General features: G+C 39.6%; 1 protein-coding gene across 1 annotated transcript; it reads left to right on the top strand.

Moving 5' to 3' along the window:
- The first annotated feature begins 1,615 nt into the window (after positions 1-1,615).
- Positions 1,616-14,170, top strand: cog3 (component of oligomeric golgi complex 3). The gene is made up of 23 exons (XM_078261979.1): positions 1,616-1,821; positions 2,095-2,241; positions 2,339-2,400; positions 3,209-3,374; positions 3,854-3,928; positions 4,367-4,459; positions 4,735-4,860; positions 4,978-5,058; positions 5,151-5,194; positions 5,302-5,428; positions 6,042-6,133; positions 6,475-6,614; positions 7,152-7,312; positions 9,224-9,332; positions 9,452-9,570; positions 9,706-9,795; positions 10,368-10,488; positions 10,776-10,864; positions 11,007-11,141; positions 11,579-11,654; positions 11,790-11,917; positions 12,565-12,663; positions 12,850-14,170. Exons 1-23 carry the CDS (start codon positions 1,654-1,656, stop codon positions 12,877-12,879), a joined length of 2,478 nt encoding a protein of 825 aa, XP_078118105.1. The 5' UTR covers positions 1,616-1,653; the 3' UTR covers positions 12,880-14,170.
- Positions 14,171-15,380: the final 1,210 nt, after the last annotated feature.

Here is a 15,380-nt window from a genome sequence, read left to right as displayed (position 1 = left end):
ATGAGCCACCCTGCAGACAGAGCTGCGAACACTACCACCTCCGTGTCATGCCACCAGGATTTTGTTGGATTTTGAGATGTGTAAAGAAATACTGGAAGCCATTTTTGTAATCACAATTGATTGCTTGTTCTGGTTTTGACTACAATGTTAGCTCTTTAAGTGAAAAAAACATTTTAAAAATGAATTACACAACAAAAACACAAAAAATGCCAGTAACGAAGTAAATATTTTGCAAAAGACATTTTTATTTCATTCAAGTAATGAAATGTTAGTGTGCATAAGTTAATATAACATCTGTTGATAAAAATTGCCTTAAGGCCACAGCATCAAAACTAAATTACATAGACTGTTTTGCATCATTGTGTCACATCAAGAGCATGTTGTAAAATACAAATGTTTTCTCAAGACAATGGGCTGTGTTTGCTATGACTTTATCGCTGTCAGTATATTGAAACAAACTGAAAAATACTGTAGCCAATGTATATTGTCCAGTGTCTGCTTTCCATTATGAGACAGAGAGAAAACCGTGGGGTTAAGAACACATCTAAACAAAGACACTATTGTTTGTTCTTCTGTGCTTTATCTTCTACATGCCTATAAAGACAGGTAGGGTTAAGTTGGAACGCATTAAAGTTAAGGCTATGTTGGGGGAAAAGAAAGGTCTTTGTATGTGTGACTGCAATACAGTCAGATCAAATATTTTACTCTGAATGAGTACTTAGAGAAAAGAAACCAAATTGCAGACATAATGAACAAGAACTGACAATTTTAATTTTAAGTATTAAAAACGTGCCCTGGGGCACCACCTGCTGGATTAGTATTTTCTGTGATAAATGATTGTGCTGGTAGAGGCCATATCTGTCCCAACCAGAAACTACTACATCTATCCTGTTGGTGTATTTGTCTTGTGGTGTTAGCTTTGTAAAAATAATTTAGTGGGCTTCAGATAAGATAAGAGACAAGACAGACTTTATTGTTACCCATCTGTATACAGTGCGGTGCAGTACATTGAGAAACGAGATTGTGTTTACCTGGTCCCCGGTGCAAATCCAAAAGAATGAATAATGCAATGATGCAACTTTCAGTGCAAAATATTGAATAAATAGGGATTAGGTCCGGAACAATCAAATGTGAAGTGAATAACTTATCAAGAGACTGCTATATGGCACGATAAATAAAAATTATAAAACATTACAACACAATTTTGTTCCAACATGTATATACTGTTTATTTATTTAATTTAAACCTGCTCAAAGTAATTATGCATGGGCAGTTTTTATAATAATAATAATAATAATAATAATAATAATAATAATAATAATAATAATAATAATAATAACCTTTTATAATAAAAGAAGAAAAGAAAAATCACAACAAAACACACAAATTCAATCCAACATGAGACTTGGACATATAAAAACAAACTATAAATAGCATGACAAAGAAACACGTTATATACACAAGAAACACTTAACCTTAACACATAAAGTTGCTGTTGTTAGCATGATTTGGGGCAGGCCAAAATCACTTGTAATAATGTCAAAGAGGGCAGCTGTAGCAGCTGTATCAGTCACCTCACCAAGCCCCGCCCACGCTCCCGGAACAGGAAGTGCCTGCGCGTTGCTGCTGACGTTGGTGCTGTACAAAGTGACGATGGCGTCCACAGATCATTCGCTCCTGGACATAACAGATAAAGAAACCCGGGAGAAACTGTCGTTATGGGATCGGCGCACCGATGCCATGGCTCCCCTCACGGAGAAACAAATGGACGCTGTCCTGGAGATCCGAGCCGCAACTGAAACGCTCTCTATCCCGTCAGAGGTGAGATGTGACTCTGGAGCCAGCTAGCTTGCTAACAGGGTTGCTAAACTTACTTTCTTAACACGTCAGTGAGGTTAACTTTAACTCTGAAGCTACCTCTGTATGGACGTAGCTCACCTTTCTCCTGCCGTGTCAACATGCTATTACAGTTCTTATAAATGTTAGCCTGTTGGCTATCTAGCGGGTTTGCACTCCGCCACGTCAAGCCGTCCAGCTAGTTTATACGAAGGATTGTGGGTGTGTTGAACCAGAGAGCCCTGCTTTGTTTTGCAGTTGCCCATTGAGGACTTGTGCAGTCTTTCGTCGCGGTCCTTGCAGTCCCCCTTCACAGCGACTGTACCGGCGTCAACGGAGGACGTCCTGCTCAAGGGTTTCCAGATGCTTGATATGGAGAATGACAGGATAGAAACTGCACAACAGGTGACTCTTTGCCAGCAGTAAACAGTGCTGTAGCCAGTCAGACATACTATATCACAATGAGATGCATGCTTTTAATACAGTGAAATTTGTGTTGCAGTTTTTTGCCTGGTTTGCCAAGTTAGAGGCCAACATGGACCAGGATGAGAGTGCAAAATACAGGTGCAGACATGTTAAGTGCTTTACACTACACTGTGCTAAGTGTATTCGCTTGTTTAGAGGAGGGTAAGCTTAGAGTAAAGATTTTTAATAATATCAATGTACTTTGTTTGTCCCCTTAGGGAAATTCATGTTTTCATTGTGTTGTTATTTTTTCCTTATTTACACACACGTGCATCAAATGTGGAGAGATGTCAGAATGATGGGTCACTGTACCTCTGCAGTGCCCGGGAGGTGAACTGGCACCTCTCCAGCAACAAGTCCACACTTCCTACCTGGTCCGTCCAGGACTTGAACTAGCTACCCTCCAGTTCCAAAGCAAAGTCCCTACGGACTGAGCTGCTGCTGCCACCTGCAAAGCAGTGTTATTTATTTACAGTCTATAGCAACATTTCATGACTAGTACACTCAACGTGCTTTACATTGAAATGCTTGTTTATCACTCACCCCACATCCGTCATAAAACTAGCCTGGTTTCAGACATCTGAATCCCTGCCGATATTTCAGATTTGTTCTGTGATTCAAATGGATTAAGTTGAAGGAAACAGCAATTCAGTCTGATAATCAGCCTACCTAGACATAACCCACAGACATAGACACACAGTAACTAATCATAACCCAACAAAGAAGTTTCAAGTTTTCTTTTAAAGTGGCCACAGTTGTGACAGTTGAACGTTTTAATTCATAAAGGACAGTGCATCAACTTTTCTGCTAAAACATTGTCAAACTGCTGTGCAAACCAGTAAGAAGCTTCACTGCATCATCTTGTATTTGGGTAAGCATGCAGATAATGTGTCTGCTTTCCCTATAGGAAAACCAGAGATGATCTAAACTGCTACCAGGAGCAATGCGATGCTATCCTGAAAGATGTCAGTGCTGCTCTGGAGCACTTGAACTCCCTTCAGAAACAGTATCTGTTTGTGTCCAATAAGACTGGCACCCTACATGAGGCCTGTGAACAGCTCCTAAAAGAGCAGGTAAGCTGCATGCTGTTCAATCCATCTATTAAGCCAAGCCACATAAGAAGCGAATCGCTGAGAATATGTTTAAATTGTAATGTCACTGAATTAATTTTTTGTTCTGAATTGTAATTGTAAAACAATTGTAAAATTGTAAAAACAACTGTGATAACACCCAAAGGAGTCCCCGGAGATGACTGGAAATACTGTGCAGTATCTAGTTCAGAACAGTGTGACATAGATAAAAGCTTGTCTGATTGTAATATTGATAGCCAGCGTTCTGCAGGTCAAAACAATCAGTGTTCTGCTCATTCTTTCCCTGGCATATTTAATATTGTAGCACTGCAGTTTTCATTCTTCTCTTTTGCCCTTGCAGATAGGAGATCATGTTAACAAATATATGTAGATTGGACCATTTCAGGAACTTTAACTGAACTGAAATTAAACTGTCATGTCATATCGTGTCAACTGTGGCTTGTTGTTTTCTTTTTTTGCAGTCAGAGCTTGTTGACCTGGCAGAGAGCATACAGCAGAAGCTGTCATATTTTAATGAGTTAGAAAACATAAACACGGTAGGCTGTTTTTTTGGTCTTCATTTTGAAACATTTGGTAAATGCACTGCATAAAATGCATTGTAAATTATGTGCGTGTTAATTTCTGATTAGATATGAACCTAATCATCATTATTAAAGATCAGCAGTTATGTCCCAGATTAAAAAAAACATATTCCAAAGAACTTGGATGTCAGCTACATTTCCTACATAACTATTTCTAAAAAGTTTCGTAAATGTACTCATCAAATTTAGTTTCATCTCCGAAACCTTTCAAACATCAGAGGGAAATCTGTAAGACTAGTTTTATAGATTTTACCCTATTGGCTTGGTTTCAGTAAAAAGACAACACATTTCTGTCAGAGGTAACTGCCAAATGAAATTGAGTATAAAGCTGGAAGATTATAATTGTTTATGTTTGGAATTACTTTGAACCTAGCTTTTTCTTTGTCTTTGCAGAAACTGAACTCATCAACCTTGTCTGTAAATAGTGAAGGCTTTATACCAATGCTGTCAAAATTGGATGACTGCATTGAATATGTTTCCTCCCATGTAAGTAGCTTGCACTCTCAACATTTCAGTTCTGTATTTGGAAATCTCATTTTATTTCCAGCAATAGAATAAATAAACACTAGATCATGTTTTTGAGCAGTACAGTAAATATGTTTAAATGCCTTCCGTGTAATAAATGCATATTTATACTACTGGAAGATTTAAGCAAGACCGTGACAACATACTGTTGACTTGGTATGATTTATGCATTGCAATACATGATATGTGATCACAATAAAAGCTGTCTAACACTTGCTTATCTCTACTGATTACAGCCCAATTTCAAGGACTATCCAGTTTATTTGGCCAAGTTTAAACAATGTCTTTCTAAAGCTATGCACTTTATGAAGATCCACATTGTAAACACTATGCAGCATCTCACAAGCCAGTTAACGAAAAGGGTAAGGGAAAGCCACATTTCCTTCTCCTACACAGTCAACAACTGTGTATAGAGGCATTCATATTGCATGTGCCTAGTCCAATATCAATACTTGATTTAAGTCTTTTGTCTCCCCCAGGATCCAATGGGCTTGACCAACGCAGACAATGCCTTTACACTTTATTATGTTAAGTATAGAGCAGCTGCACCTAAAGTTAGAGTGAGTATGTTTTTTATTACTCACTGAAATTATGCATAGATCTTTTTCTGTAATGAAAAATATATTTTCATTGACATGTTTTCTTCTTTCAGTCACTGATTGAACAGATAGAACAGCGAGCAGAAAAGATTCCAGAGTGAGTGTCAGCATTTCTCCAGAATAAAGTAGCAGCGTTCCTGTTATATTTTTTTCCACAGTTCTTGTGCTAAATTAACTTATCCCTTCCTATATTGATGTGAGCAGATACTCTCAGCTCCTAGATGAAATTCATCAGTGCTACCTTGACCAGAGAGAGCTGCTCCTCAGTCCCAGCATTACATCCACCATTACTGACCTGACCACCCAAAACAGCAAAGACCACTGCGCATTGGTAAGGCATGACTTGTTCAAAGCAGAACTGCCCTTTAGGTGACATTTGAGCTGGCAAAGAATGCACAGTATGGTCCCTCTGGGATATTTTCTGGATTGTTTGGTGCAGACACAAAGTTGTGCACATGATAAATGAGATTGTGCACAGCAGGCATCCAAAGCATACTTTTGTTTTCTTCACAAGTGAATTATTGTGCAGAGTGTTGTTTGTATACTCTGTCATACCTTATCTATAAAGCTGTAAAACTGTAACTCACCTAAAGGTCTGCACCAAAATTCATGGTAAAATAGTCTTCAGAGATAATTTTGGCACCCTGAAAGACTATGTATTTTGATGCTGTTGTGGCATTTAAAAACACTCCACTAATTGGCTTGATGGGGATGCTATAATTAAAGGTCAGAATTTCATACCACAAACGTCATAACAGCCGCCCCACCTGTCCGATATTTTTATTTGAATGAAACTTGAAAGGTTATGCATCTTGTTAATGATTGCTGTAATGGGTGGCTGCATCATTTATGTGGGAGGAGGGTGTATTTGCTTGTTTGAAGTGGAGCCCAGGCAAAGTATTGGTAGCCTCTGCAGCGGGTGATCATTATGTGTATTTGTACAGGTTCGCAGTGGCTGTGCTTTTATGGTTCACGTCTGCCAGGATGAACACCAACTCTACAAAGAGTTCTTCTCTAAACCTACACCTAAACTAGAGTGAGTAGCACCCACCTCATTGGGAACATGATCAATGAGAATACAGAGAGCCATCGACTTGTAGCACACATGCAGGCAGAATGTGTTTGTTTAAGGCGTGACACTTCAAAATGCATGATCGTCATTTCAAGTTTTGCTTGATGCGTGAAGTGCTCGAAATACCAATTGATACAGCATTGGTAGAGAATTGTATTACCATTTAAGAGCAAACACGTTTTTAACAGTTTGCATAATTATTTTTAGTCATTACTTTATTCCTTAACTTGAAAGAAAAAAGTCAAAATAATTTTAGACTTCTCTCAGTTGTACAAAGCAATTAAGTGGTGTTTAATCTCTGACAGCGAGCTGCTGGAGAACTTATGCTTGTCCCTGTATGATGTCCTCCGGCCTCTAATCATCCACATCATCCACCTGGAAACCCTGTCTGAGCTCTGCAGTATCCTCAAGAACGAGATGCTGGAAGACCATGTTCATAACAATGGTAGGTTAGAGCGTTTGTTCTCCTCAAAGCTTCTCACTAGGGTGTGAAATGTTAAGATACTCAGATACAGCTTTGCTGGAGTTTGGAGACTGATTATATTACCATCTTGTTACCTTGGACAGATCCAAGCTAGTTGTTTCCTCTTGTTTCCAGTCTTTGTGCTAAGCTAAGTAAGCCTGCGGTAGCTGCTAGCGTTAGCTACATATTTACCATGCAGACATGAGAGTGGTATCGATTTTGTCATCTAACTCTCGGCAAGAAAGCAAATAGGCATATATTCAAAATGTCAAACCTTTTCAAAATGTTATCACAACTTACACAGAGGTTTTGTGAAGTTAACAGTCCAGTCAGTTAGTGGGTTGGTATTTGAGAACACAAACTCCAGTGAAAGTATACACTAGGGTATGTGCTCTACCTTGCTTTTCCTTTTTCTTTTTTTTTTTTCTTTTTAAATTCTGTGTTTGGCTAGAAAGCAAAGTTTGTTGTAATTTTGATAGAGGTTCAACTGTAGACTGACCTCTGACCTCTTCTATGTAGCTACTCAGTTGGGGGCCTTTGATGCATTAGTGAAGCAAATGCTGGAGGATGTCCAGGAGAGGCTGGTCTACAGGACTCACATCTACATCAACACTGATATCACAGGTTACAACCCAGCTCCAGGGGATCTTGCCTATCCTGAGAAACTGGAGATGATGGAGGTAAGTCTTGCGTGCTGAAAGTTTTTTCTCTTTTTTTTAACATCTTCAGAAACAAAACCTCTACTAATTGTAATCAGTTTAGCTTCTACTCGACCAGCTTTACACACCATGTATGTAATTACGGCTACAGCTAATGAACATTTGTATTAGTTAAAGCTTTAGTGCGTAACTTTTTAATAATAATGAACGTCTGTTACATTCAAGCCATTGCCAAATGAGTTGCTACAAAGCTGATTTAAGACTATCAGCTCCACAAAACTCTCTCTGTATTTCTCAGCATGGCTGTGTTTAGAAATTGTTGTCGTCTGGCAACTTTTGCGCGCAGAAACTCGAGTAAAGACAATTACCTCTTCTGAAGAGTCCATCATGTTTTTGTTTTTTTTAAATCTTCCGTGTCCTCGGCTTGACTACGTAGCAACTGTGTGGAAGAGGGGTGGGGGTGAAGTGCGATCACGGAAGGCTTGTATCATGTGGATGCACCGACAGAATTGTTGTCATTACTTAGAATTCCTCATGGGGAGACAGAAACTACGCACTATAGCTTTAATGTATCGATTTGTTTTTTTGATTAATCATTTTGTCTTTGAAATGTCCATCAAAAGTTCCCAGAGCCCAAGATAATGGTTTGTCCTGTAACAGAGGAAGTCTAACATTAACCCATACCGTGACAGCTTTCATCTCGCCGTTCTATACGCTGTCTGCGTGGAGTTTTGAAAAGTGTAAACACACTGGCAACCGCTTTACCGGCATTGCCGTGACTCACTGTGACTTTAACAAAGTCGACGTTGTTTCGATATGCTCGCGCTTATGCACTCTTGGTTACTGAAATTTGGCACCGTTTTGATTTAAAGTGAATCCGTCTTCGGTAGTACCGACGTGACGATAGTAAAGGCGGCGTGCGTGCATTGCTTAGGCGGCCGCTTAAACTGCGAAGTGCTGCGGGAAACCCTGGTAAGGTCTTCTGGCTTGTGAATGTCTGCACATGTAGTTACATATGCCTTTGAGTCTTGACTAATGTTTTAAAGCTCTTAACTGTATTTCATGAACACTATTTTCTCATTGTCAAATCGCTCTGACCGTGCAGGCATATGTTCTGATATTTCTGTCTTTGTGTCACAGCTAACTTTAATGTTATGTTAAGCTTTGAAAAACCTGTAGACTGAAGTAAAGTAGAAAAAAAGTGACTTCCCACCATGTACCACTTTCTACCTACAGTCCTTGAAAAGCACAATCCATTATAATTAATGGCCTTGTAAGGGCTTTGGTCTTGTGGATATCTGCACATTATTTAACACCTTTTGTGCTTTAACATATATTTAACAACTCTTAAAATGTGCTGCATTAGGGCTGCACAATTAGTCAAATCTAATCAAAATCTCAATATGGACTAGTGCATTATCCAAATCGCTGTGGGGGGGTGCGCAACATTTGTTAAGACAAAATATGTGTCAAACCATTCTAAATTAAGTATTGTGGTGCTGCAGAGATGTCCCGGCCTACAAATCGTATCTTACAAACAAAAGAAAAAATCTTTGTTTGCTACAGATCCTTGCAAAAATCACACTATAATAGTTTGAATTTCTTTTATTTTCAGTAATTTTCAATGAAAATGAGATTAATGATACAAAAGTAATCATTCCCTCCATATCGTGAATCATATTGCTATCGCAAATATATCAGTCAAAATAATCACAATTGGATATCGTGCTCATAACGTGCAGCCCTATGCTGCATCCACACAATTTACTTGATATGAAATCTCCCTGATGCCCTTGACATTTCTTACTGTGTATCTGGCTTTTTTTCTTTCTGTCTAAGGACTTATTTTGCAAGTTGAATATTATTTTCTGTTAATTTTGCCTTTTTAAAAACCTGTTGGAAAACTTTATATATTTTAACTCTTGCCAATAGAGAATTGCTCAAAGCTTGAAGGAAGAGCAGATGAAGCAGATGTCACAAGAGTCCATGTTTTCTGACGTTCAGCTTGAGGATCCTGATGGTAGAAGAAACAGTAATGCTGGTCCGTGTTTCAGATTGAGATTATTATTATTATTATTATTATTTATTTATTTATTTATTTTTACAATGTTGGTGTTATTGTTGCCTGATGGCTCTTCCTCCTTTGTACATTGAATACAGGGAATGTAGAAGCATCACGCCTGCAGACATCGATCTCTCCTGCTGATTTGCACGGCATGTGGTACCCTACTGTCAGACGGACGCTGGTTTGTCTGTCAAAGCTCTACAGATGTATAGATGTAAGTCTTCACTTTTTATTTGTCTCTAATTTATAGTCTCCTATCCTTAAATATGGCAGGACGTGTGCTATATAGTTTTCCCACTTTAGTATTTCTTATTTCTGTGTATCTTACTGTGACTTGGTCTTTTTCCAGAGAGCAGTCTTCCAGGGTTTATCTCAAGAAGCCTTATCTGCCTGCATCCAGTCCCTGCTTAAAGCTTCAGATATCATCCTTAAAAACAAGGTTGGCACACATGGTTAAGAGTATATGGTTTTGTATATTTACTGAACCTTTCAGATTTTTGTTCTTATAGATTGGCTGAATAAGGTCAGTTATCTCTTAGATAGAATGATGTTATTCAAATTCCCTTCAGCTACAGGACTCTAACTAAAGTAGCTTGGATGTAATTTAAAGTGTTATTGTAATGAATGCTTTATTATGCTCAGCAGACCACCCATTTATGGACTTCTGTCACCTTCAAATTTGCTGTCTATCTGGCCCGTTTCAACCTAACACTTCAAATTAAAGCAGCAGCATCAATCTCTGAGAATGTGTTCCCACCCCATGTTGATGATGTCTTTTTCCAATGTTTTAGTTGCTAGCTGAGCAATAAATAGCTTCAGCTGCCTTGTTTTAGTCACAGTTACATGTTCCTTTCCAACTATGGTTAATCAGCAGTTATCAATTAGACATATCCCCTTATCGTCTCCAAGCTTGTGCTTTTTATGTTCTCTGTAGCTTGGATAGTCAGCAGACGCCCTTTTGTTTTGGCAGCCTGCAGTGTGGATTTAACAGTGTGCTATCACTTTCTGTAGACACAAATAGATGGGCAACTTTTCCTGATCAAGCACCTGCTGATAGTGCGTGAACAGATTGCCCCTTTTCACACCGATTTTACCATCAAGGAAATCTCGGTGGACCTGAAGAAAACGCGAGGTAAGATAATTAAAGGTGGCGGGAACATTGGTGTTCAGCTCCATAAAGCCAGTCATTACATTTTCATGCTCATTAAGCAACTTGTGCCTATCACATGCACCGGTGGCAACAATTAATGTGGAAATTACAGTGTAATGCAACACAATAATGTACATTAACTGATGGCTCACAGGGCAGATTGCTCCTCCTGTCACCCTCCTCTTAGTCAAGGCCATATTAAACTGGTAGCACTAGAGGGCACTCTAATTCTACACAGCCCAGATTTAATCTCTCTGCTTTGTGTGAAGATGCTGCCTTCAAAATCCTGAACCCTAAGGCTGTTCCCAAATTCTTCCGATTGAACAGTCACAACGCAATACTTGAATTCCTGTTGGAGGTAGTGTTTCTATTTTTTTAAATTTTTTTTTTTTTAAACCTATTTTATTAAACCTACCACACACTTTATGTACTTTGATAGAACCCTGCCTTAGGGAAGCGCCACTTGATAGTACTAAACCCTTCGTCTCTGTGGCCCCCAGGGAACACCAGAGATAAAGGAGCACTACATTGACTCTAAGAAGGATGTCGACCGAAACCTGAAGTTCAGCTGTGAGCAGTTCATCCAGCAGCAGACTCAGATCTTTGTGGGCAACCTTGAGGAGTTTCTAACCAAGGTAACCGTCGGAGCAGTTAGAAGGCAGACTTTGCCTCAGGCAACGACGGCTCATCCTGACCTTCATTTTTTCAGCTTTCACTTTTAAAAACCTTTTAAAAAAAGCATGTGCTTATTCACTTATCACTGAAGGTCTTGGCACGTTACTGACAACTGAAGATAAAATGTCTGGGTTTTTTAGCTGTGTGTGTGTGATTTGAAATCTTTCGAAGCAGGAATTGTGCAGCAATAATTCGCTGCTGGTCTTTTTTTCTTTCTGCCCACATCACTCCAGTTTTCTATTAAATAACTACTCTTTATCAAATTCAAGACTCCGTAGAGTTAGCAAAATTTCCATGACAGATTCTTGTACTTGTTTACACGGCTTATAGTAACACCAGTGCCATTTAAGATTTTTCCAGATTGTAATGGTTTGTTTTGACTGTCACGGGAACTCAGGTTGCAGCTCTTAAAACTATGGCTATCGAAGGTGGTCCCACGTACAGTCTGTCTCAACAACCTTGGGCACAGCCAGGTAAGATTTGTCTCAGAACTGCCACTGGCATCACACTGTAATTCATCAAAACTTGTATAGCAAATGCTAGAGGGCATGGCGATGTGTTTTTTTTCCCCCTGCTTTTCCTCAGTCATTTTTTTTTTCTCTTTTCAGCAAAGATCAACGATATAGTGATGGCTACCTACCGGGTGATGAAGAGCAAGCTGCCAAGCACGTTACAGAGCATGTCCTTGTACTTAGCCAATAGAGACACGGAGTTCATCCTTTTCAAGCCTGTCCGGGTGGGTGGCAGAAATGCTAGGTTGTAGCATGTGCTGCATTAGTCAGTTTTTTTTGCAAGTCCTTGTTAAAGCGCAAATAATTGTTTCATACAGTATTTACAAAACAGGAATACCATGCACTTGCAGTGAAAGGACAAATCACAAATTTTCTAAAAAAAGGGTCAATTAGAGGTTATTCACATGTATCACTGAGGAGTCCTTTTGTGTTTCTGTCCCCTCATATATATTGAAATGTTAGGCCTATTGTGCAGCGGTGTGTGCAGACATAACCATGTAAACAAACCCCTCACAGCATCAGAAATCATTCATGATTTACATTTATTCATTGGTAAGGCTTAGTCACTGTAGTAAAATACCTGTCAATCAATTTTAGAGCGATTTGAATTTAGTCTTGGGCTGACCTTTTTGTTTAAATTTGGCTTTGAGATTGTGCCTTTAGCTATAAATTACAGTGTGATTGAACTCTAATAGAGAAATCTTTGTGCTGCCTGCGTACTGTTTATCAAGGTGCCAGGTGACGCTGAATGAGAGGGGAAACAAAATTCTGCGGTTGACATGGAAACAAGATAGTGAGAGGACATTGGCCAGATGGAAATGTAGTATTAATTTCCCTCCAGCACTCAGTAATAGGATGGCTTTTCCCACAGAATAACATCCAGCAGGTATTCCAAAGACTGCATGCCTTGCTTCAGGAGGAATACAGCGGAGAGGACCTTCAAATCATTGCATGTCCATCGATGGAGCAGGTTAGTACTGTTGTGTTAGCACAGCCCAAGGGCACTTGACATAGTTTTAATAATACCGCTGCAACATCCAAAACTGCTGAGAGCAACTTTAGTGGAGAAAAGTTGGATAACGAATGCCAGCTAAGTCACGGTGAGCCCTCATCGTTTTTTTTTGTTTTTTGTTTTTTTTTTACGTTTCTCTTTCAGATTAACCTACTGCTGTCTGTGAATAAGTAATGTCCAAGTTCGGCCTGGCAGTGCTGGTGAAACCCTCTCTGGATAGCAATGGGATGTTGCAACTCCAACCATGACCAGGAGCTGTGAGGATTCGAGATGACCAGAGAAGCTGCACCTGAGCTCCAAGCGGTCTTTGGTGTTTTTTTTGCCCCCAACGTCTCCTTCCAGGCAGCGCGGCAATGGTTATGTTTGGGGTTAGGGTTAGCTGCCTGGAAGGCGCCGTTGGAGGCAAAAAACACCATTGAGCGCTACACGCTTGACCGGGAGCTCTGAACTGACGGCGAAAAAAATGAAAGCCAAAGATTCTTGAGTCAAGTATGTTGAGGTTCAGGTATTCACCTTGATGTCCATAACAAACTGGGAAGTGGAGGGTATTATTTTGGGTACAGAGTTGATTTTGTTTGACTTACATTGAAGGTGGTGGTGTTGTGGTAAGGGTTGCTTTCATGTAGGAGAAATCCATTTTGATAAGGGTGGATTTGTGATCACAGTTGCATCTCTCTCTTAAAGGCATACAATGTCATTTTTCCCTTTAGTTCCAATGAGACAACCTGTAGGGGGACCGAAGAGGGAAAAGTTACATAGTATGGCTTTAACACCAAATTGTTTTGAATGAAAACTAATGGGGGATGGGGGGGGAATTGTATTAGGAGTCTTCATACAAGGACACTTTGGGTGTGTAAATAGAGGCACCAAAGCGTCGTTCATCAATCAGGTAGCTAATGGCCAGTAAGGGGGCTCGCATTCAGATGCCTAGTTTCTCTCTATGGGTTTGGAAGGATTGTAAGACAAAAATGCTGCAAAATATTTTATTCCTCTATTTTAAAATGTAACAGCCTTTGTAAAATTTAGGTTGAACTCAATGATGGCCTGATGTGCTTATAAGACGGTCAGGTCCAGCAGGTTTTCCCTTCTGATCATAGCAAAATCCAGTCAGCTGTTCTTTACTTGTCAGATGTTTTCTTAAAGATTCTTCCACGTTCCCTCTTGTGAATGTTTCTGTTATTCTGTTGCAAATATGTAAACAAAATACAATGCTATCTTATGTTTTATATATGTTTTCTTTTATACATAGGTTGATTACAACTAATATGCTTTTACTCGGGCAAAATAATCGACCTTAGCAGTTTTGCACTGTATGATTTATGGGTATGTTTCCTAGTGGTCTTCGCAGAGTTAACAAAAGTAACAGGACACTGGCAATGTGACATTTGCTTTGGTGTGTCCAATGTAAAATGATGTACAGTCATACTATTTATGAACCTTCTGATTAAAAACAAAAAAAGGTCAATGATGTTCTTTGGTTTTATTGCTAGAAAGCACTTTGTCATTGAATTCAAATTCTCTGCACACTACAGTACGAGTCACTTCACACAAATGAGAAACTGCCATTCAAGGACATCATCGGCTTTAGGGGGTCTTCTTGGCAGACTGTTGCCGTTTCATTGGCAGCCGCTGTCTTTCCATCTGTGAGATGAGGCTTTGCTGGGTCTTGACCTTCTGTGGACTGACAGTCTTTTGAAAGGTGATGAGGGACTGGATGTTCTGGAGCAGGACATTGATCTCTCTAGTCTTCTGCTGCAGATACCTCTGAAGCATGTCAGGCCCCGGCAGCATTAGACCTTTGCCTTGATTCGGCTGTGACAACAAGGATTTCTAAAGTAAAGCAGAATCAATGATTTGGCCTAAAATTGGGTCTCGTTTTGTCATCCCTTGTATTTCTACTATTGCTACAAATGAATATTAAATGAATGCTACAATAACTTACTTTCAATTTTGTCCCTACATTAAGCTGTACACTGCGTTCGCCGGAGGTGAAAGTGATGCAGATGTGCTCTTGGGATTGGATGCGAATGTTGAGGTTACGGCTCATTGTCAGGCCAAGGGGCTGGTACGGCGGAGCATGAACATGATCCTTATCGTCCAGCCAGCCCCAGTGTTTCTTCAAATCTCCTGTGTCGCTGCAGTAGGTGCCTCCCCATGGAGTCAGATTCACCCTAATAAAGAGAAGCAGGTTGTGAACAATAACACCCTCTGGGGTTTTAGTCTCTCACCCAGACAGTCATATTTGTCTGCTTCTACTGAGCTGGTGATAATGAAATAGATTTTCTTTACAACATAATATGCATATTTTATGTCAGTTATATTTATGAAATAAGATATTAGGAATGATTAAATAACCAATCATACCAAATGCTGCCATTGTTGTGATAACAGGTAGCCTCTCCTCTGGTGGTGAAAACTGCCTGAATGCAAGGCTGTAGATGTTTGTCCTCCAGGACCAGCACACAACACCAGTCAGTAGACTGTGAAGCGGACAGAAGAATAGCCAGCCTTCCTGACGGATAGCTTTTAAATATGATTAAGGTGAAAAATCAAACATTAAGTCTTTATGATATCCTGTCAGTTTGATTCACCTTAAAGGATACCACACCTGCCCAGTTCCATCTGGGAAAATCACAATAAATGTTTGACCATTGTTGTAGTGTTTGACAAGTGGT

Source organism: Sander vitreus, chromosome 11, assembly GCF_031162955.1.
Source record: "Sander vitreus isolate 19-12246 chromosome 11, sanVit1, whole genome shotgun sequence".
In the NCBI taxonomy this organism is placed as follows: domain Eukaryota; kingdom Metazoa; phylum Chordata; class Actinopteri; order Perciformes; family Percidae; genus Sander; species Sander vitreus.
Note: the sequence above shows the minus strand (reverse complement) of the source record. Positions and strands in the feature narration are given on the sequence as shown.